General features: G+C 28.4%; 2 protein-coding genes and 1 pseudogene across 3 annotated transcripts in view; 1 reads left to right on the forward strand and 2 right to left on the reverse strand.

The window, feature by feature from the left end:
* The window catches only part of LOC148307971 (uncharacterized), a 38,533-nt gene extending 36,337 nt beyond the window's left edge, over positions 1–2,196 (reverse strand). The window contains exon 1 of the mRNA XM_088262510.1: positions 1,642–2,196. Within this exon, the coding sequence (XP_088118636.1) occupies positions 1,642–1,900 (259 nt within the window). The 5' untranslated portion in view covers positions 1,901–2,196. The remainder of the gene's footprint in view (positions 1–1,641) is intronic.
* Positions 1–15,982, forward strand: part of LOC148307969 (uncharacterized) — a 416,767-nt gene that overhangs the window by 256,319 nt on the left and 144,466 nt on the right. The window lies entirely within an intron of this gene.
* Positions 8,024–15,067, reverse strand: LOC148307972 (UDP-glucosyltransferase 2-like; annotated as a pseudogene). The gene is made up of 5 exons (XR_015837757.1): positions 14,900–15,067; positions 12,893–13,130; positions 11,527–12,119; positions 9,689–9,908; positions 8,024–8,994 (listed from the first exon to the last, which is right to left on the reverse strand). The product of XR_015837757.1 is annotated as a UDP-glucosyltransferase 2-like (transcript).

The following is a 15,982-nucleotide window of genomic DNA, read 5'->3' on the forward strand; positions in this document are numbered from 1 at the left end:
ACCAGTTTAAAGGGAGTGTAAATTAAGATAATATGGAAATATATTAACAAGCGCAGTGGCGTAGTTAAGCTCATAGATGCTGCACTATAAAACAGGCGTCGCGGATTTGATTCCCGCCAATACGAAATGATTTCATGAAACATTTATTTTTAATTGGTCTGAGTTTTTTTTTTAAATGTTTTTGAAGGGTATTTGACAATATAAAGTTCTTAACTTGTCATATTTTTCAACGAATAAATTAGTATTTTAATTTTATCATCCTTCTATATATGTATATATATAGTTTGTGACCATTTTTTTAGTTTTATTTTTCAAGAATATTTGAGCATTATTTCTAGGGTCTAACTTACATTGTTTATGTAAATTATTAAGATTTCTTCTGAGTGAATTCAATTTACTATCAAACCACGGAGAGTTGCCTTGCCGACTATTTCCAATAAGTCTCGGATGGAATTCACAAGATTCGATATCTAATCCAAAGTATTTGTCAAAAATCTTATAGTTTCCATTTTCGCAAAATATTTTTTCATATATATCTCCCCTGTTCTTAGTTTACTACATAACGACAAGTCTCTTCAATAGAAGCTTTGCTGGATTTTTTTTTCAAATAAAAAATCGAGTGTTTACAAAACGATGTACATATTGTAAGGATATATTTTACAAAAATAATGTGTATTACTTTTCTCAAATATTATTTACAAGTATGTAACATCTAAGACGTCGGATTTTTCAATCAGCTAATGATGTGGTATTTTGAGCATTATCTTATCTTAAACTATGCTGAGAGTAAGATTGTATTTTATAAATAACAATATATTTTTTAATTTATTTTAAAAGCAAGGATAAAACATTTTTAATAAAGCATAAAATTATTTACTTTGTTTCAATGTATGCTATTTTTATTAAATTAATTTGTTATCTTTGAAGGTCAATGTCAATTTATTTAGATTACAAGAACAAGCTAAGTATATTAAATCGTAACTTGTCTGGATTGTTCTTTCTCTTTAAATTGTTTATAGCAATTAACATTATCAATTGCGCCCTATTTATTATATGTGTTTATTTTTTACAGTATGTTTAATAATTATTATTTAATCATTGATAAATAAAATAATGATAAAACCCTTATCCGTACCTCAATGGTGCATAGGGCATTGCTTTATATAAACGCAGTGTTATCTTGATCGATTACATATGAAGGAAAGGTGATCATCCCTCCGCTTCAGGTACTAGTCCAGGGTGATATTGAATAAATATCACAGTGAAAAAATCACTTATATTTATTTAACCCCCCCTGGGAATCGAACCCGGGACCTCCAGAACGGTAGCCGAGCGTGCTGACCATTACACTACGCAGGCGGACAATCATTGATACGAATCAATAAAAAATAACCAGTATGCTATTGAAATTTTGTTTTAATTGGCGGAACTGCATTTCACATAATTAAAAAACAACTATATGGTTGATTTCACTTTTTTATGTGACCAGTGACCGTCTGCACCAGTTTAATGATGTCAACAATGACAAAACCCAGTAACTGATAAAATAAAATAAACGTGGAAAAAATCTATAAAGCTTTTGGTTTATTATTTGTATGAATTCACTTCAACTATAAAAGGAATCAAGCCCCTATATTTTACCTTCATGCCAGCACGTCTTTTTGTCCGTGAGTATCTGATGAAAGTTTTCAGGTGCATCCTTTTCTTCGAAGGGCGTCAAAATAGTCACATTATGTCCCCTCTGGGCAAGCTCCCTTACTATGGTCTGCGTAAATATGTTGTGGGATTTTATAAAAATTGGCAACACAGCTAAAATGTTCGCACTGTTAGTGCACGATACAAAAAGGGACAAAGCTATAAATACGGTCAAAATAGAAGGCATTTCGAATGTTTTTAACATTTCTTCACTCTGCCACACTCACAGCACTGGACTTACAAACAATAACACAAATAAACCATTTAAGTAACTTTAAACTCATATTAAGTAAAACAGTATGGAATAACGCCTAGCACATTTCAAACACTCAATTGTCTGACTCACGTAACCTTGAAATATTTTTAAAAACTATATTCATTTCAAGGTACATATTTTTTTAATTGATAAATTACTTGTTTTGAGAACTGCCTATGTTTTCATGGGCATTTTGTTACTGCGTTGTGCCTTAATGCTGTCATAGTGAATGTAGGTTCCGAACTAAATTATGAAATTATTTTCCGTCGATACGAAGTCAGTCGTCGGATTCGCTCGATATCAGTGATTCTCAATTATTATTTTTTATCGGAACGGATGCAATATTAAATGGATAGGATTGATGAAATAACCGGAATCGGTTAAAAAAATAATTACAAATCAAAAATTAAATTCACAATATTAATATTATTTATTAAAGTAGAATAATTCACCCTACGGATGAGATATCATTTTTTTTTTCAGGTTTACGACCAATAATATGGCTGGCTTAAGCGATCGATATATACACTCGTGTAACGTTCACCATTCTGCCATTATTGAACGTCCATATTTTATTTTTTGTCTCGGCATTTACTTTGTGATAAGAAATGATGATATTATTAAAGAAAACACTTATTTTTATACCACTATATATATATTTATATATATATATATATATATATATATATATATATATATATATATATATATATATATATATATATATATATATATATATATATATATATATATATATATATATATATATGTATATATATATATATATATATATATATATATATATATATATATATATATATATATATATATATATATGTATATATATATATATATATATATATACATATATATATATATATAAATATATATAAATATATATATATATATATATAAATATATATATATTTATATATAAATATATATATATATATATATATATATATATATATATATATATATATATATATATATATATATATATATATATATATATATATATATATATATATATATATATATATATATATATATATATATATACCAACTGAAGCATAAAACCATTTAATTTTCTTAGAAATATTGTAAAATATAATACAATTCTTCAAATTGCACACCATTTCAATTTAATCATAAAAAACATTTTATATATATATATATATATATATATATATATATATATATATATATATATATATATATATATACCAACTGAAGCATAAAACCATTTAATTTTCTTAGAAATATTGTAAAATATAATACAATTCTTCAAATTGCACACCATTTCAATTTAATCATAAAAAACATTTTCAATTTATTTTATATTTCAAATGTTTTGAAATATCCTGCAATCGAAGTAATTAAAAAAGATCAGATGGTATCCGTTTTAATTATATTTTTCTTGAAAGAGAATTTTAATTAATTGATAACCTTCGAATAGTTACACAGCTGGTATAAGAAAAACGTTCATTATGGATTCGCAAATGATATGAGTATGATAATTTCTCATTATTTTTTTGACATCTCATCAAAGATGAAGAAGAATATGGAAGTCTGGGCATTTACGGAGATAATCAAGATAATACAATTGGGGATAATCCAGATTTGTAAAGTATTTGGACATACTCAAAATGTGTTAATACTGGTCAAATTTTAAGCCAAAATAATATAAGTGAAAAAGATATTTCAATTTCAATTTTCAATTTATTTAATAAAAAAATAATATATACATTACAAACAATATTCAAGGCGTATATATTATAATAAAAGTAAGCAATAAGACTTAAAGGTGTAGAAGAATCCCGCTTCGGAAAACTCCTTCGGACACATGGAACAGATCAATATCCAATGTGATATTGTTCAACATAGCGGTAGCTCTTCCTACAGGCATAACCATCGGCAGGTTGGTCCTGTGTATAGGAATGTGAAACAATCTATGCCTATATTTTCTGTCGTTTCTCATGTATATGATTATAATCTAGGATTCGGACCTCACATTTCTTCATCTCACCAATAAATGTCTCTATTGACGTTCTAGTGATTCAAGAACAACGTTTTGAAATTGGTTCATATATATATAGAACTTCCAAAAATTTGAGTAGTGTGGTTGTCAATAATGGATGGAATTGGTAAATGTTACACGTGTGCAAAGTGATCACTTAAACCAGCCTATGACGGTCGTCAGCCTCATAACTGCCCAGACTTCCATATTCTTCTTCATCTTTGATGAGATATCAAAATAATAATTTGAAAAATAACTCCTATGGGTGGAGTTAATCCAGATTTGTGAACAAATAGTTGGACACACTCAAAATGTAGATAATTTCTTAGTGACGTATAAACGCTTTTCTAAGTAAGGCCAATATTTTTAACTTTTTAATAGAGCATTGCATTATAAATTCACAAAGATGTGCATTGGGTATAATGCAATATAGTACATGTTAAGTTTTATAACGGCACTAGAAAGCCACGAATTGCTGTGGCTCAGTCTGGTTAAATGAATAAAAAAGCACACATTTTGAGTATGCTTTATGGCACAATGCTTGTTAGGCAATAAAAATATTAAAATTCTTCGAAACAACAATGCAATCAAAAACATTTGTAACTGACAACATCCTTTAAGAAGCATGCTATCTGCCATGAGAAATGTTTAGTATTGCGTGTGTTGCTGTTACGTTTGACAGATGGCGCCTTGAATAACAGTCAGGAAGGATTTTAAACAAAATAACATATTTACACATCATGGGTAAAAACACTTGTCACGTATCAAAACACAAGGGTATTCAAATGCAATGTTGATTTAAAATTTCAAACCAATGGATGAATAAATTAAGAAGATTTGAGATTTTTGACAAACGAATATTAAAATTTTAATTTAATAAGATTTTAATTATGACTCATTTATTTTCAGTGGATATAATTATTTTTAGTCAACAGTCCCAACAAATCAAAATTGATATGAGTATGCAAAGTTTTTTCTGTTTCCTAATATATTTTATTGTAAATTTAAAGGTTTTTTATTGATGATATTTATTTGTGGTTTGGCAATATTTTTTTTTTTTTACCAATCAGATATATTTGATGTCAAATACAAGTAATCCCACTTTTTACAATATATACTACTAGTTTTCACAAAACAGGTAATATTACCTTACGAGATGACTGGACACCCATACTCAACTTAATTAAATTACTCATGTATTCACATTGCATTAATATTTATGATTTCCGTTCTCTCAACTGGAGATGATGAAAAAAATATAGCTACGGCTATCAAAAGATAATTCTTAAAACAATACGTTTAATTATTTTAAGATGTTAAAAAAAATATGTATTAAAAGTGATAACAATAGTTTTTTTGTTTACGCGCCACAGGTTTATATTCTTCGTTTTTAATTCACGGTTGTTGTATTATAATATATATATCAGAGCAGTAACATGTTATCAAAACAAATGAACTCGCCGCGTAGCCACACACACACACACACACACACGCACACACTTATACAAGCGTACTCATAAATTTAAATTAAAATCGTTTATCAAGATCTTCACTGCTCAGAGCTCTGCATGCCAACCATTAAAAATATATTAAACTGCATCTTGCATTGTGAATTTTATGCATGGCTACATACAAATAACAAGTTTTTATATTAAAAAAAATAAAAATACTCGCTTATACCTGTTGTTCCCTTGCACAAGACTTAAAGTTATCAATAAATACCTCCAGATGACGTTGTAAATAATTTTTGTAATACCTTTTTTATCCCTTAGATATAGGGCTGTCCAAAGCATATAAGACCCAGGGCCAATTCAAATAACTCCATATAGGTTGGAGGTTCGCAATATTTTTATTAATACTACCTGAGTAAAATCAAGAATTAAAATCATACACCTAAGTAACTTCACTGCTAACTTAGAATCATTGAAATGTATAAACTCATGCCTCTAGCGAGATAGCGAGTGTTTTTGCCTAGAATTTTCACTCATGAATTACATGAAATTATAGTAACTTTAAACATAAAGAGTAAATCCACTCACAAGTAGGCATAGGCTATGAAACTTATAAAGTTGAAGCCTGAGTAGGGACATGATAAACGGTGTTGCATAAGCCGTAGCTAGATTCCAGAGTCACTTGGACGTTAGGTAATTCAAAAAAAAAAAAAAATTTTAATGAGAAAATAAAAATACAGGGGCCTTCATTTTAGTAGTTCTTCATTAATTTCTCTTTTACAATTTTAATTTTTTTTTTTTATCTCAATATAGATGAAGAAGAATATTGAATTCTAGGTTTTTACAGAGCTTAAAACCGTCATAGGCTTGGTTAAATAAAAATAACTCCTAATTGGAGATAATCTAGATTCTGAATTTGGACACACTCAAAGTGATGTAAATTTAGACAATTTTTTCGATATCAATATAAAAACAAAATAATTTTCTACAAAATGTTTTTTAATTGTTTTTTTTTACTTTTTTGCGGTAAGTTAAAAACACGTCCCGAGCTGCAAAATATAAGACGTCGGGGGCTACATAAGGCCCATGGGCCATGCTTTTGACAGCCCTACCTTAGATAATGTTAAATCTTGAAAACGAGTTTTGATTTTTTACTTGTGTTTTTAATTATTTTTTGTTCACATCGTTATAGACACCTCACTCACTAGTCTGATGGCGGTAACGATGAATCCCGGTCACTGGTCACATAAAATATAAGTGGACAAATCTTTATAGTTTTTGTTTTATTATGTACAATTTTTTACACCCATGTAAAAAAATTCTGTCCGCCTCCGTAGTGTAATGGTCAGCACGCTCGGCTACCGTTCTGGAGGTCCCGGGTTCGATTCCCAGAGGGGGTCAAATAAATATAAGTGATTTTTTCACTCAAATATTTATTCAATATTACCTTGGACTGGTACCTGAAGTGGAGGGCTGATCACCTTTCCTTCGTGTGTTGACGATCAAAATAACACTGTGTTTATATAATGCAGTGCCCTATGCACCATTGGGGTTTGAATTGAAAAGATTGTTAATTTTATAACTGTGATCAAAATAACACTGTGTTTATATAATGCAGTGCCCTATGCACCATTGGGGTTTTAAGGGTTTTATTATTTTATTTTTACATGTAAAAAATTGCTTCATACTCATAAGTCTAAGCATTTTTTAAAAAAAATAGATATATAATAGAATAGAAAAAATAGAAAAAGAAACTCTTTGGGGAAATTTTCAGTATAGATCTCATTTTTGAATTATCACCCAATCAAATATTAATGATATATTGTAGCTTCAGTTTTTCACTTCGAGGTTTTTATTCGAAGTCCACTGTGACAATTTGAGATTTAAAAATGTAATATGGTATTGTTATTTTAACATTGTTACTATCATTATCAAAAGCTGTATCGTAAAATTTTAATTAATTAATAATAAATTGATATTTACCTAAAAGTGACTGCCTAACCATATGATGAAAAAAAAAGATAACACCTTTATTTTTTTACCAATAAAGCAGATATGATCATATATCGCTCACTCCTTTCAAGAACGTCATAAATCAAAAAACTTGATTTTTCAGGAAAACGTTTTTAAAGCTTAAAAAGAAATCACAATGTATTAAAAATAAACATCAAGCCACTTATTGAACTTTTTACTGTGCAACAGATCTTTTTAGGTAAAACCTGAAGGTTTTTACTCCATTTGAAAAATATTTAGTATATTCAATAAAATAATTAAACAATACATTTTCATCAAAATGCAAAAACAACATTTTCTGCCTTGTAGTGGGTAAATATTAAGTTTAAAATATGCCGCTTTTGCTGGTACATAGTACATTTTCTTGGCATTCCGAAAACATGCACAACTCAAAATTCACGATTTTTGAATTATGACGTTCTTGAAAAGAGTGAGCGATATATTATCATACCTTCCTAGTAGATTTATTACTAGGACAACGTTTATTTTCTTACGGTCGAAAAACAGTAATCATCTCAATATTGATTTTATATTAGTACGAAAAATCCAATTCACAATGTTTTAAATAAAATACGATGAATAACTTTATTTAAAATATTTATTTTTATTATTAACACAAACAATTGTCCAGCATTATAAACATTATTATAAAAGTTTAAACTCTCACATTTTTGTCATGAGATAATAAATATTAAAATGGTTTTCTATTTTCTAACTATTAAAAGGAAATTTTGCCGTTCTTAAACATATTCGATAGTCAGTTATAAATAAAAGCATTTTTTTAAATCTGCGAATTTTTATATATTTTCCTCTTCAACGCTTCATTTCAACGAATTATTTGTTACCAATTTTTCTAAATACAAAATTTCAGAATCGTTTTTAATACTTGACACCGCATATTATAATAATACGTAATTTGAATTTAAAAAATATTTTAATTTTCTTGTTTTTGTCAAATGTAAGCGAGTAGAGATATCTTCACTGAATGCATACATTTTTATTTGTTTAATTATTTCCTATCGTATTATATATTAATGTCAACTTCTTTTGTACTTTTCATTCATTAATACTTTGGTTATTCTTTTATTTTCTCTTTTTTTAGAATAGTGGCTGAGGTATAAAATAAAACCGACAATTATCGCCACAAATCCCAACGCTACTGTGGCGACATCTACCATGTACTTTTTGTACCAACTCAGGCTGGCATAACTTGATTTCAGGAACGAAGCACCTCTGTGACGTATCACGTACTCAATCCAATACGTCACAGTGTCGAGAGGTTTGTTCGGCCTGTCTCTGTACCTCGCCGACAATTCCTTCGCCATCTGTTGGTAGCTGGAGTCATTAAAAACTTTGTTCAGAGCATCGGACACGCTTTGCTCATTGATTTTCAAGTAATCTAGTTCGACGGCAACACCGCGAGAGACTAGTTTCGCAGTGTTTAGATACTGGTCTGCAAATATGGGAATTGATATCATCGGGACCCCTTTGTCGATGGCTTCTTGTATACTCAACATTCCTCCCTCCATGGGTGATGAATGCCTTCACGTTGGGATGAGCTGAAAAAATAAATTAAAACCCGAATATAATTTTTCAATTTGAAGTTTAAATTTAAAGTCCCAAATATAGAAACCATTTTTAAGAAAACCACACTTTTTTTATTTATAAAAGAATGACTAATATTTTAAATTAAAAAAAGTTTATTTTCGGTATTCCAAAATAATTTTGCAACTCCAGAATGTAAAACTCAACAATTTCAACAAAACTTCAAATATTTATGAAAGAAATATTGTACTTCAAAAACTCCCAAAAGAAAAAAAAAATATTTAGGTTTGATTCAGCTATCGTTTAAAAGAAAAAAAATGTTCTCAAAGGAGGAGTGAGCAAAATAAAGTTGAGAGCCTATGGTTTAGAAGAAAAAAAAATATTCTCAAAGGGGGTGTGAGTAATATAAGGTTGAAAACCTATGGTTAAGAAAAAAATATTCTAAAAGGGGGGTGAGTAAAATAAGATTGAAAACCTATAGTTTACAAGAAAAAAATACGGTTGAGAACCTATGGTTAAAAGAAAAATATATTCTCAAAGGGGGGGGGGGTGAGTAAAATAAGATTGAGAACCTATGATTTAGAAAAAAAATGGTCGAGATGGCAAAATAAGATGGAGAACCTATGGTTTAGAAGGAGCCAGAGCGTGTGATTAATTCCCATTCGCTGTAAATACTTGATATGTAACATTAACTAAATAAATAATTACCGAGTATATCGTTCTGCGGCAGCCATTTCCCCGTGAGAACGTTGTCTAATTGCGGCGGTTTGTCATCCTCCCACTTCCACAGCACGCGCTGCCTCAGCCTCTTGAAGACGCTCACAAATGCATTTATTTTGTACTTGGGTATGGAGGAGCTCAGTAGGTGTGTGCCCAGACTGAAATATACGGCGCCATCTGTTGCCCCATCCAGGAAACGCTGCAGTTCCTACGATATGTGTATAAGAATTTGAAACAGCCATTAATTAGTAAGCAACGAACGGTGAAATGAATGGGGTTGGATTTGGCGTCACAGTGACTAACATCCCCTTGTCAAATCATTAATATACAGATGAATGTTTCGTGCCCTGGAATGTAACTAACTAACCAATTAACCATCACACCACTTAGTATACATTACGTAAGTAGAAAGAGCAGAACTTCATGCTACTGTCTTTGCAAAGATTATTCGCCTCTTCCACATTCATGCATCTCCTCATCTCCGCCGATTATTCCTAGTTCTGATCTGACCGCTTTCAAGTATTTGTAATACTTTTTTTTTGTTTTTTTACGGTCTTCCTCTGCTTTTATTTCCAACTACATTTGCGTTAATGTTCATTTTACCGTTGTTTACTCACTTATTCGTTCCACGTGTCCAATTGATCACACTACAGTTTAAAAAATATATATGTATATAAATACATATATATATATATATATATATATATATATATATATATATATATATATATATATATATATATATATATATATATATATATATATATATATATATATATATATATATATATATATATATATATATATATATATATATATATATATATATATATATATATATATATATATATATATATATATATATATATATATATATATATATATATATATATGTATGTATGTATATATATATATATATATACATATATATATATATATATATATATATATATATATATATATATATATATATATATATATATATATATATATATATATATATATATATATATATATATATATATATATATATATATATATATATATATATATATATATATATATATATATATATATATATATATATATGTATGTATGTATGTATATATATATATATATATATATATATATATATATATATATATATATATATATATATATATATATATATATATATAAATATATATATATGTATATATATATATATATATATATATATATATATATATATATATATATATATAAATATATATATATATATATATATATATATATATATATATATATATATATATATATATATATATATATATATATATATATATATATATATATTTGCTAATTATCTCAGCCTTGCATTTTTTTACCATTGCGATCGGAAAAGGGTTTACTAGTATTTAAATACCTAATCTAATTAATGACAAAATAAAACTTTGTGAGATTTTTCTTCAAAAAATGCATACAGTGGACTTCTTATCGTATAAATACAATGACCTTCTCCAGTAAATCGTAATTTTTTTCAATCCCTTTAGAGTACTATCGTTTTTCTAATGCATTCGTAAATTGGATACATTTGCTTTTAATTTGGTAGGAATATGAAATATCGGTGACCCTAATATCGGTAATTGGGATTTTTTTAAATACCTTGGAATCGAAGGATCTTTGTAAAACTTCCAACTGTCAAAAAATTTTGTGAAAACATACTTATCTTTAAAAAAAATATATATCAGATACGTTCACTCATATAACTGATAATAAAAAATGAGAAACTGATTTATTGATAAGATTTGAGCAAAACAGAAGTTGATAATCATGACGTCACTTACATCTGATAATTTGTTGACGGGTTTGATATGAGCTCCACCAATTTGCACTATCCCAGGAACAACAGGGTATACAACATCAAAACTAAAATGGGTGTTAGCCAGTACCAAGGACACCGATTGCTCCAGTTTTTCTATACTGGGCAAGGGTCCTGGAAGATGCTTGAAGTACTTTTGGATGATGTTCTTTTGATTTCCGGCAACGTGGTATCTCCTTCCGATGTAATCCACCATTCCTATAAACCAGTTGCTAGCTCTTTGGATCATGGACAAGTCACCCGCCGCGTCGAAGAACTCGAAGGGCACATAGCTCGCTGGGGCTGGACTCCCCATTATGTCTTCCACGTGTCGCTTGACTGAAGATGTCTCCAATAACACCAGCGGTGCGTTGTATTTGTGCGCGAACATGTACATGGCTTCTTGGAAGAACATCTCGACTATGACGACATCGAAGTGACTTTGATCCTTCTCGTTGAATTCTTTGACCGTTGGACAACTTAGTACTTCTTCCATTAATTTGATTCCGTGTTTCCAACCGAAAAAAAGCCCGTCGATGATCGATTGGTTCCTGTGTTGTAAATTGTCGAAGTTTCCCACTAAAAATGTTAAAAAAGACACATTTTAAAATTAAGTATCCGTCAAAAAAAAAGCTTTTTCATATTATTTATCGATTTGGACATACTTTGTTGAATAATAATATATTGCTTTTATCTTGTAAAAATTAAATAAAACACTTGTATAAGACCACTTTTTAGATTATTCATGGAAACACGACTAGAGATGTTCTCATCAGTGCAGTAAGTATTTTCAGTAAAATACGGTTAATATTTTGACCTGTTGATGAGAACATCTGTAGTTCTCGAAACTATTCGTGTTTACATTGATAAACTCAAATGTGGTCTAATACAAGCGTTTGATTTTTATATGTATATATTTAAATACTTTGAAATGAAAATTATTATCCAAAAAAATAAAACCTATTTAGTTTCTAAAAAAATATATGACAAAAACCTAAATGCAAAAATATAAAAGAATAAAAAAAAAACCATGTCGTTTTATCTACATGAATTTTATTTGACCAGCGATTGGGTTTAGTCGTAACCGACATTATTACACTGGTGATGTCGGTTACGACTGGTCAAATAAAATTCATGTTGTCAAAACTATTGTACATAGTTGTTATTTTATTATATAAAATGCATTTCAACCAAAAAAACTTAAATCTAGCACTAATATTTATTAATCACAATAACGTTTGCACGTAGATTTTAGGGCCCTTTCAAACTGATATAAAATTACTTTATTACTAAGTTTGTAAATTAATAACAAAAACGATCTGTTAAACCACTTTATCGATAAACCAACATACTTTCAGCCCTGAAGTGGTCCAAATTAACCGGTATTTGGTGATAATTGGGCGGCGGATCCTTGACTAGAATGGAGGTGATAACTGTAACATCGTGTCCCTGCTTGGCGAGGTGTAGCGTTATAGACTGGATGAAGAGCGAGTGCGATGAGCCGAAGAATGGTGCAACCGTGAGTATTCTGCTGGTTGAAACATGTGCAGCGCTTCCAAGGAGGACCAGCAAGAACCCGACAAGAAAATACTGAAAATAAAACAATGCGACAAAAACTTATACAAGTAATACCGGTTTTGCATAAACAGATTAACTGAAACCATTGAAAATAAAACTATATGTTAAAACCCGCTAAAGTACAACCTGTTTCGCATAAATATATATTTAATTATAACATACATTCCCGGAACTATAGTTTTATTGCTGTTGTTTGATTAGGGAACTATGTATTTTTATACAGTAACCCTGTGGCATAGTTGAGGTAGACGCACAACTACCCAATATGCATCAAGGGTTCTTTTCTCGCAATTTTTTTTGTTTAATTTCAAGTATCTGTGTGGTTTTCACATGGACCTTCCCTATCCATACTATCCTACCTCCAGACAAGCCTCTAAAGTATGAGGTTTTCAAGTTATTCCTTTAATTAATAATTATTGATTGATATTACTTTTTACTTTAATTTTTTAAATATCAATTAATAAATTGATACTATTTTATAAAAAATAAGTGTTTTTTAAATACATATGTTATTAAATTAAATTAAATATCCGAGGTAGCGTTGCACGTGCCAGGTCGCTTAGTCGCTCCATTGTATGTCAGACAGATAAAAAATTAACAAATTCAACTCAAAGGTTTTTTATTATACTTAAAGATACAACAACAAAATAACTCCCAAATGAATAACTTTGTTTCTTTGTCATTGTAAAAATATAAAATGACGTCAGTTGTTAAGTATAATACGAGTACTTATATACTATATTTTAATAAATTTGTATTTCTATGATAAATTACTCTGCGGTTAAGTATGTGGTATGCACATACATAAAATATGCATGTTCAATGTACAATGTGCGAAATGTATATGTTTATACGACAGATACACAGACTACTGATATGATCTGTTATTTTTAACGCAGACAATCGGCCGACTGGTTTATCAGTCATCTTGGAAGCGGAGAAAAGTTATGAACGGAAGAGAAATCGTCTTCCTTTTGAAGCACCTCAAAAGATACTGTTGATTCAAAACATGAAGACAAAAAAAAACACACGAATTAATCATTGAATAGTTTGCCTACCTCGATTACAACAATGAATAAGTAAATTTATATAATATATTATTAGATTAAAACCAATATTTTTAGCTTTTCCACTTTATTTTTATTTGACCAGCGACCGGGTTTTGTCGTTACCGACATCACCAGTCTGATGATGTCGGTAACGACGAAACCCGGTCGCTGGTCAAATAAAAATAAAGTGGAAAAGCTAAAAATATTGGTTTTTAATCTAATAATATATTAAAATGCAATTCCATCACGAAGGTGGATAATATAAATCTATTAAATTTATATATGTATTTATAAATGTATATACACACATATATATATATATATATATATATATATATATATATATATATATATATATATATATATATATATATATATATATATATATATATATATATATATATATATATATATATATATATATATACTTATATATATATAAATATATATATATATATACACACACATATAGATGTATGTTCTTAAATACCATCTACCAAAAGGCAAACAGACGCATCTTCGGAAATATAACAGTTTATTAATTTTTATTTTTATTATCATATTATTTTAAAATTATTAATTTATCGTTTAATTTTTTTAGTTGATATTTTTTCTTACTGACATATACTGTTATTTATACAAAAATTCTTACGTGCTATATTAATATTAATAAAAAATAAAAAAGTACTTTTTTTAATGCATAAAAAATATATTATTAATTATTTTACTTACTTGTCTTAAAGTATCCATTATTGATTTTTAACACAGCATCCCTTTTTTACTGACGAACTTGCATACACAGTCACTAATCAATTTATTTTCAAAGTCTCGTTTCTAGCAAACTCCGAGAAAGGAACTGGTCACATAATGACAATGTTTGACAATTAAAATAAATATGTCTGGAGCAGTTTACTTTGCAATGTTATCTAGCGCAAATTGAATAAATAATATCCACAATTATTCGATTATAATTGATTACAAAGCAATCAGATATGATTTTTCGGTAAATAAAACTCCAATACAATAGTAAATTATCTCGCAATGATGTTGATAAAATTTTAACCAGCGCGCTGTCATCGGTAACATATCAATCACTCACACTTCACAATCAGATTTATTTTTGCTAGAATAGTAAACTTAATTAATTAATTCTTATAAATATGAAGTATTTTGAAGATAAGAAAAGAAACTTCAGATATATAAATGCAATACAGTATTGTATTTATAGCTGTCGTCTATCACATTGTGACTTTTGACGTTTGAGTTGTAGGGTAAAAAAAAAAACAGATTTATTTAAGGACTCACCAAAATTTATTCTTTGAGACATCTATTGAAATAAGTTTAAGTTAGAAATGTATGATTTTTCAAGAAGAGGTAATATTTTTAATTAAATGTAAAATCAGCGCACTCTTTTGACGAAATCGGAAATCATTTAATTGCTACCAAAGCGAAATTGTAAAAAGGCGGTATATTCGTAATTAGCACTGGATATTTAGAAATAATATACATGGTACTAACATATATATTTTTAACTGCATAATTAACATGTCTTTATACAGTATACATATTTCTCTGCGAGAGAGCATTAGCTTCATAATTGCTAGCATCTAAGCATTTCGTACTACAGGTTGTACCTTCAAATTCTCATTCGGAAAAAAATAATATTTTGTGTTGTATCGTTGTTACAGCAAATTTGTAATATTTATATATATCGCACAATAAGTTGATTGGATTTTGGTGAAAAATATCGGATAACATATTTACTTTTAAAAAAAATATAACAATTTGAAATGATTGATTTTAAATTAGATTTTT

The sequence above is a fragment of the Brachycentrus maculatus genome, unplaced genomic scaffold, assembly GCF_059751285.1.
Source record: "Brachycentrus maculatus isolate JH-2025_06_01 unplaced genomic scaffold, ASM5975128v1 h1tg000180l, whole genome shotgun sequence".
NCBI lineage: Eukaryota > Metazoa > Arthropoda > Insecta > Trichoptera > Brachycentridae > Brachycentrus > Brachycentrus maculatus.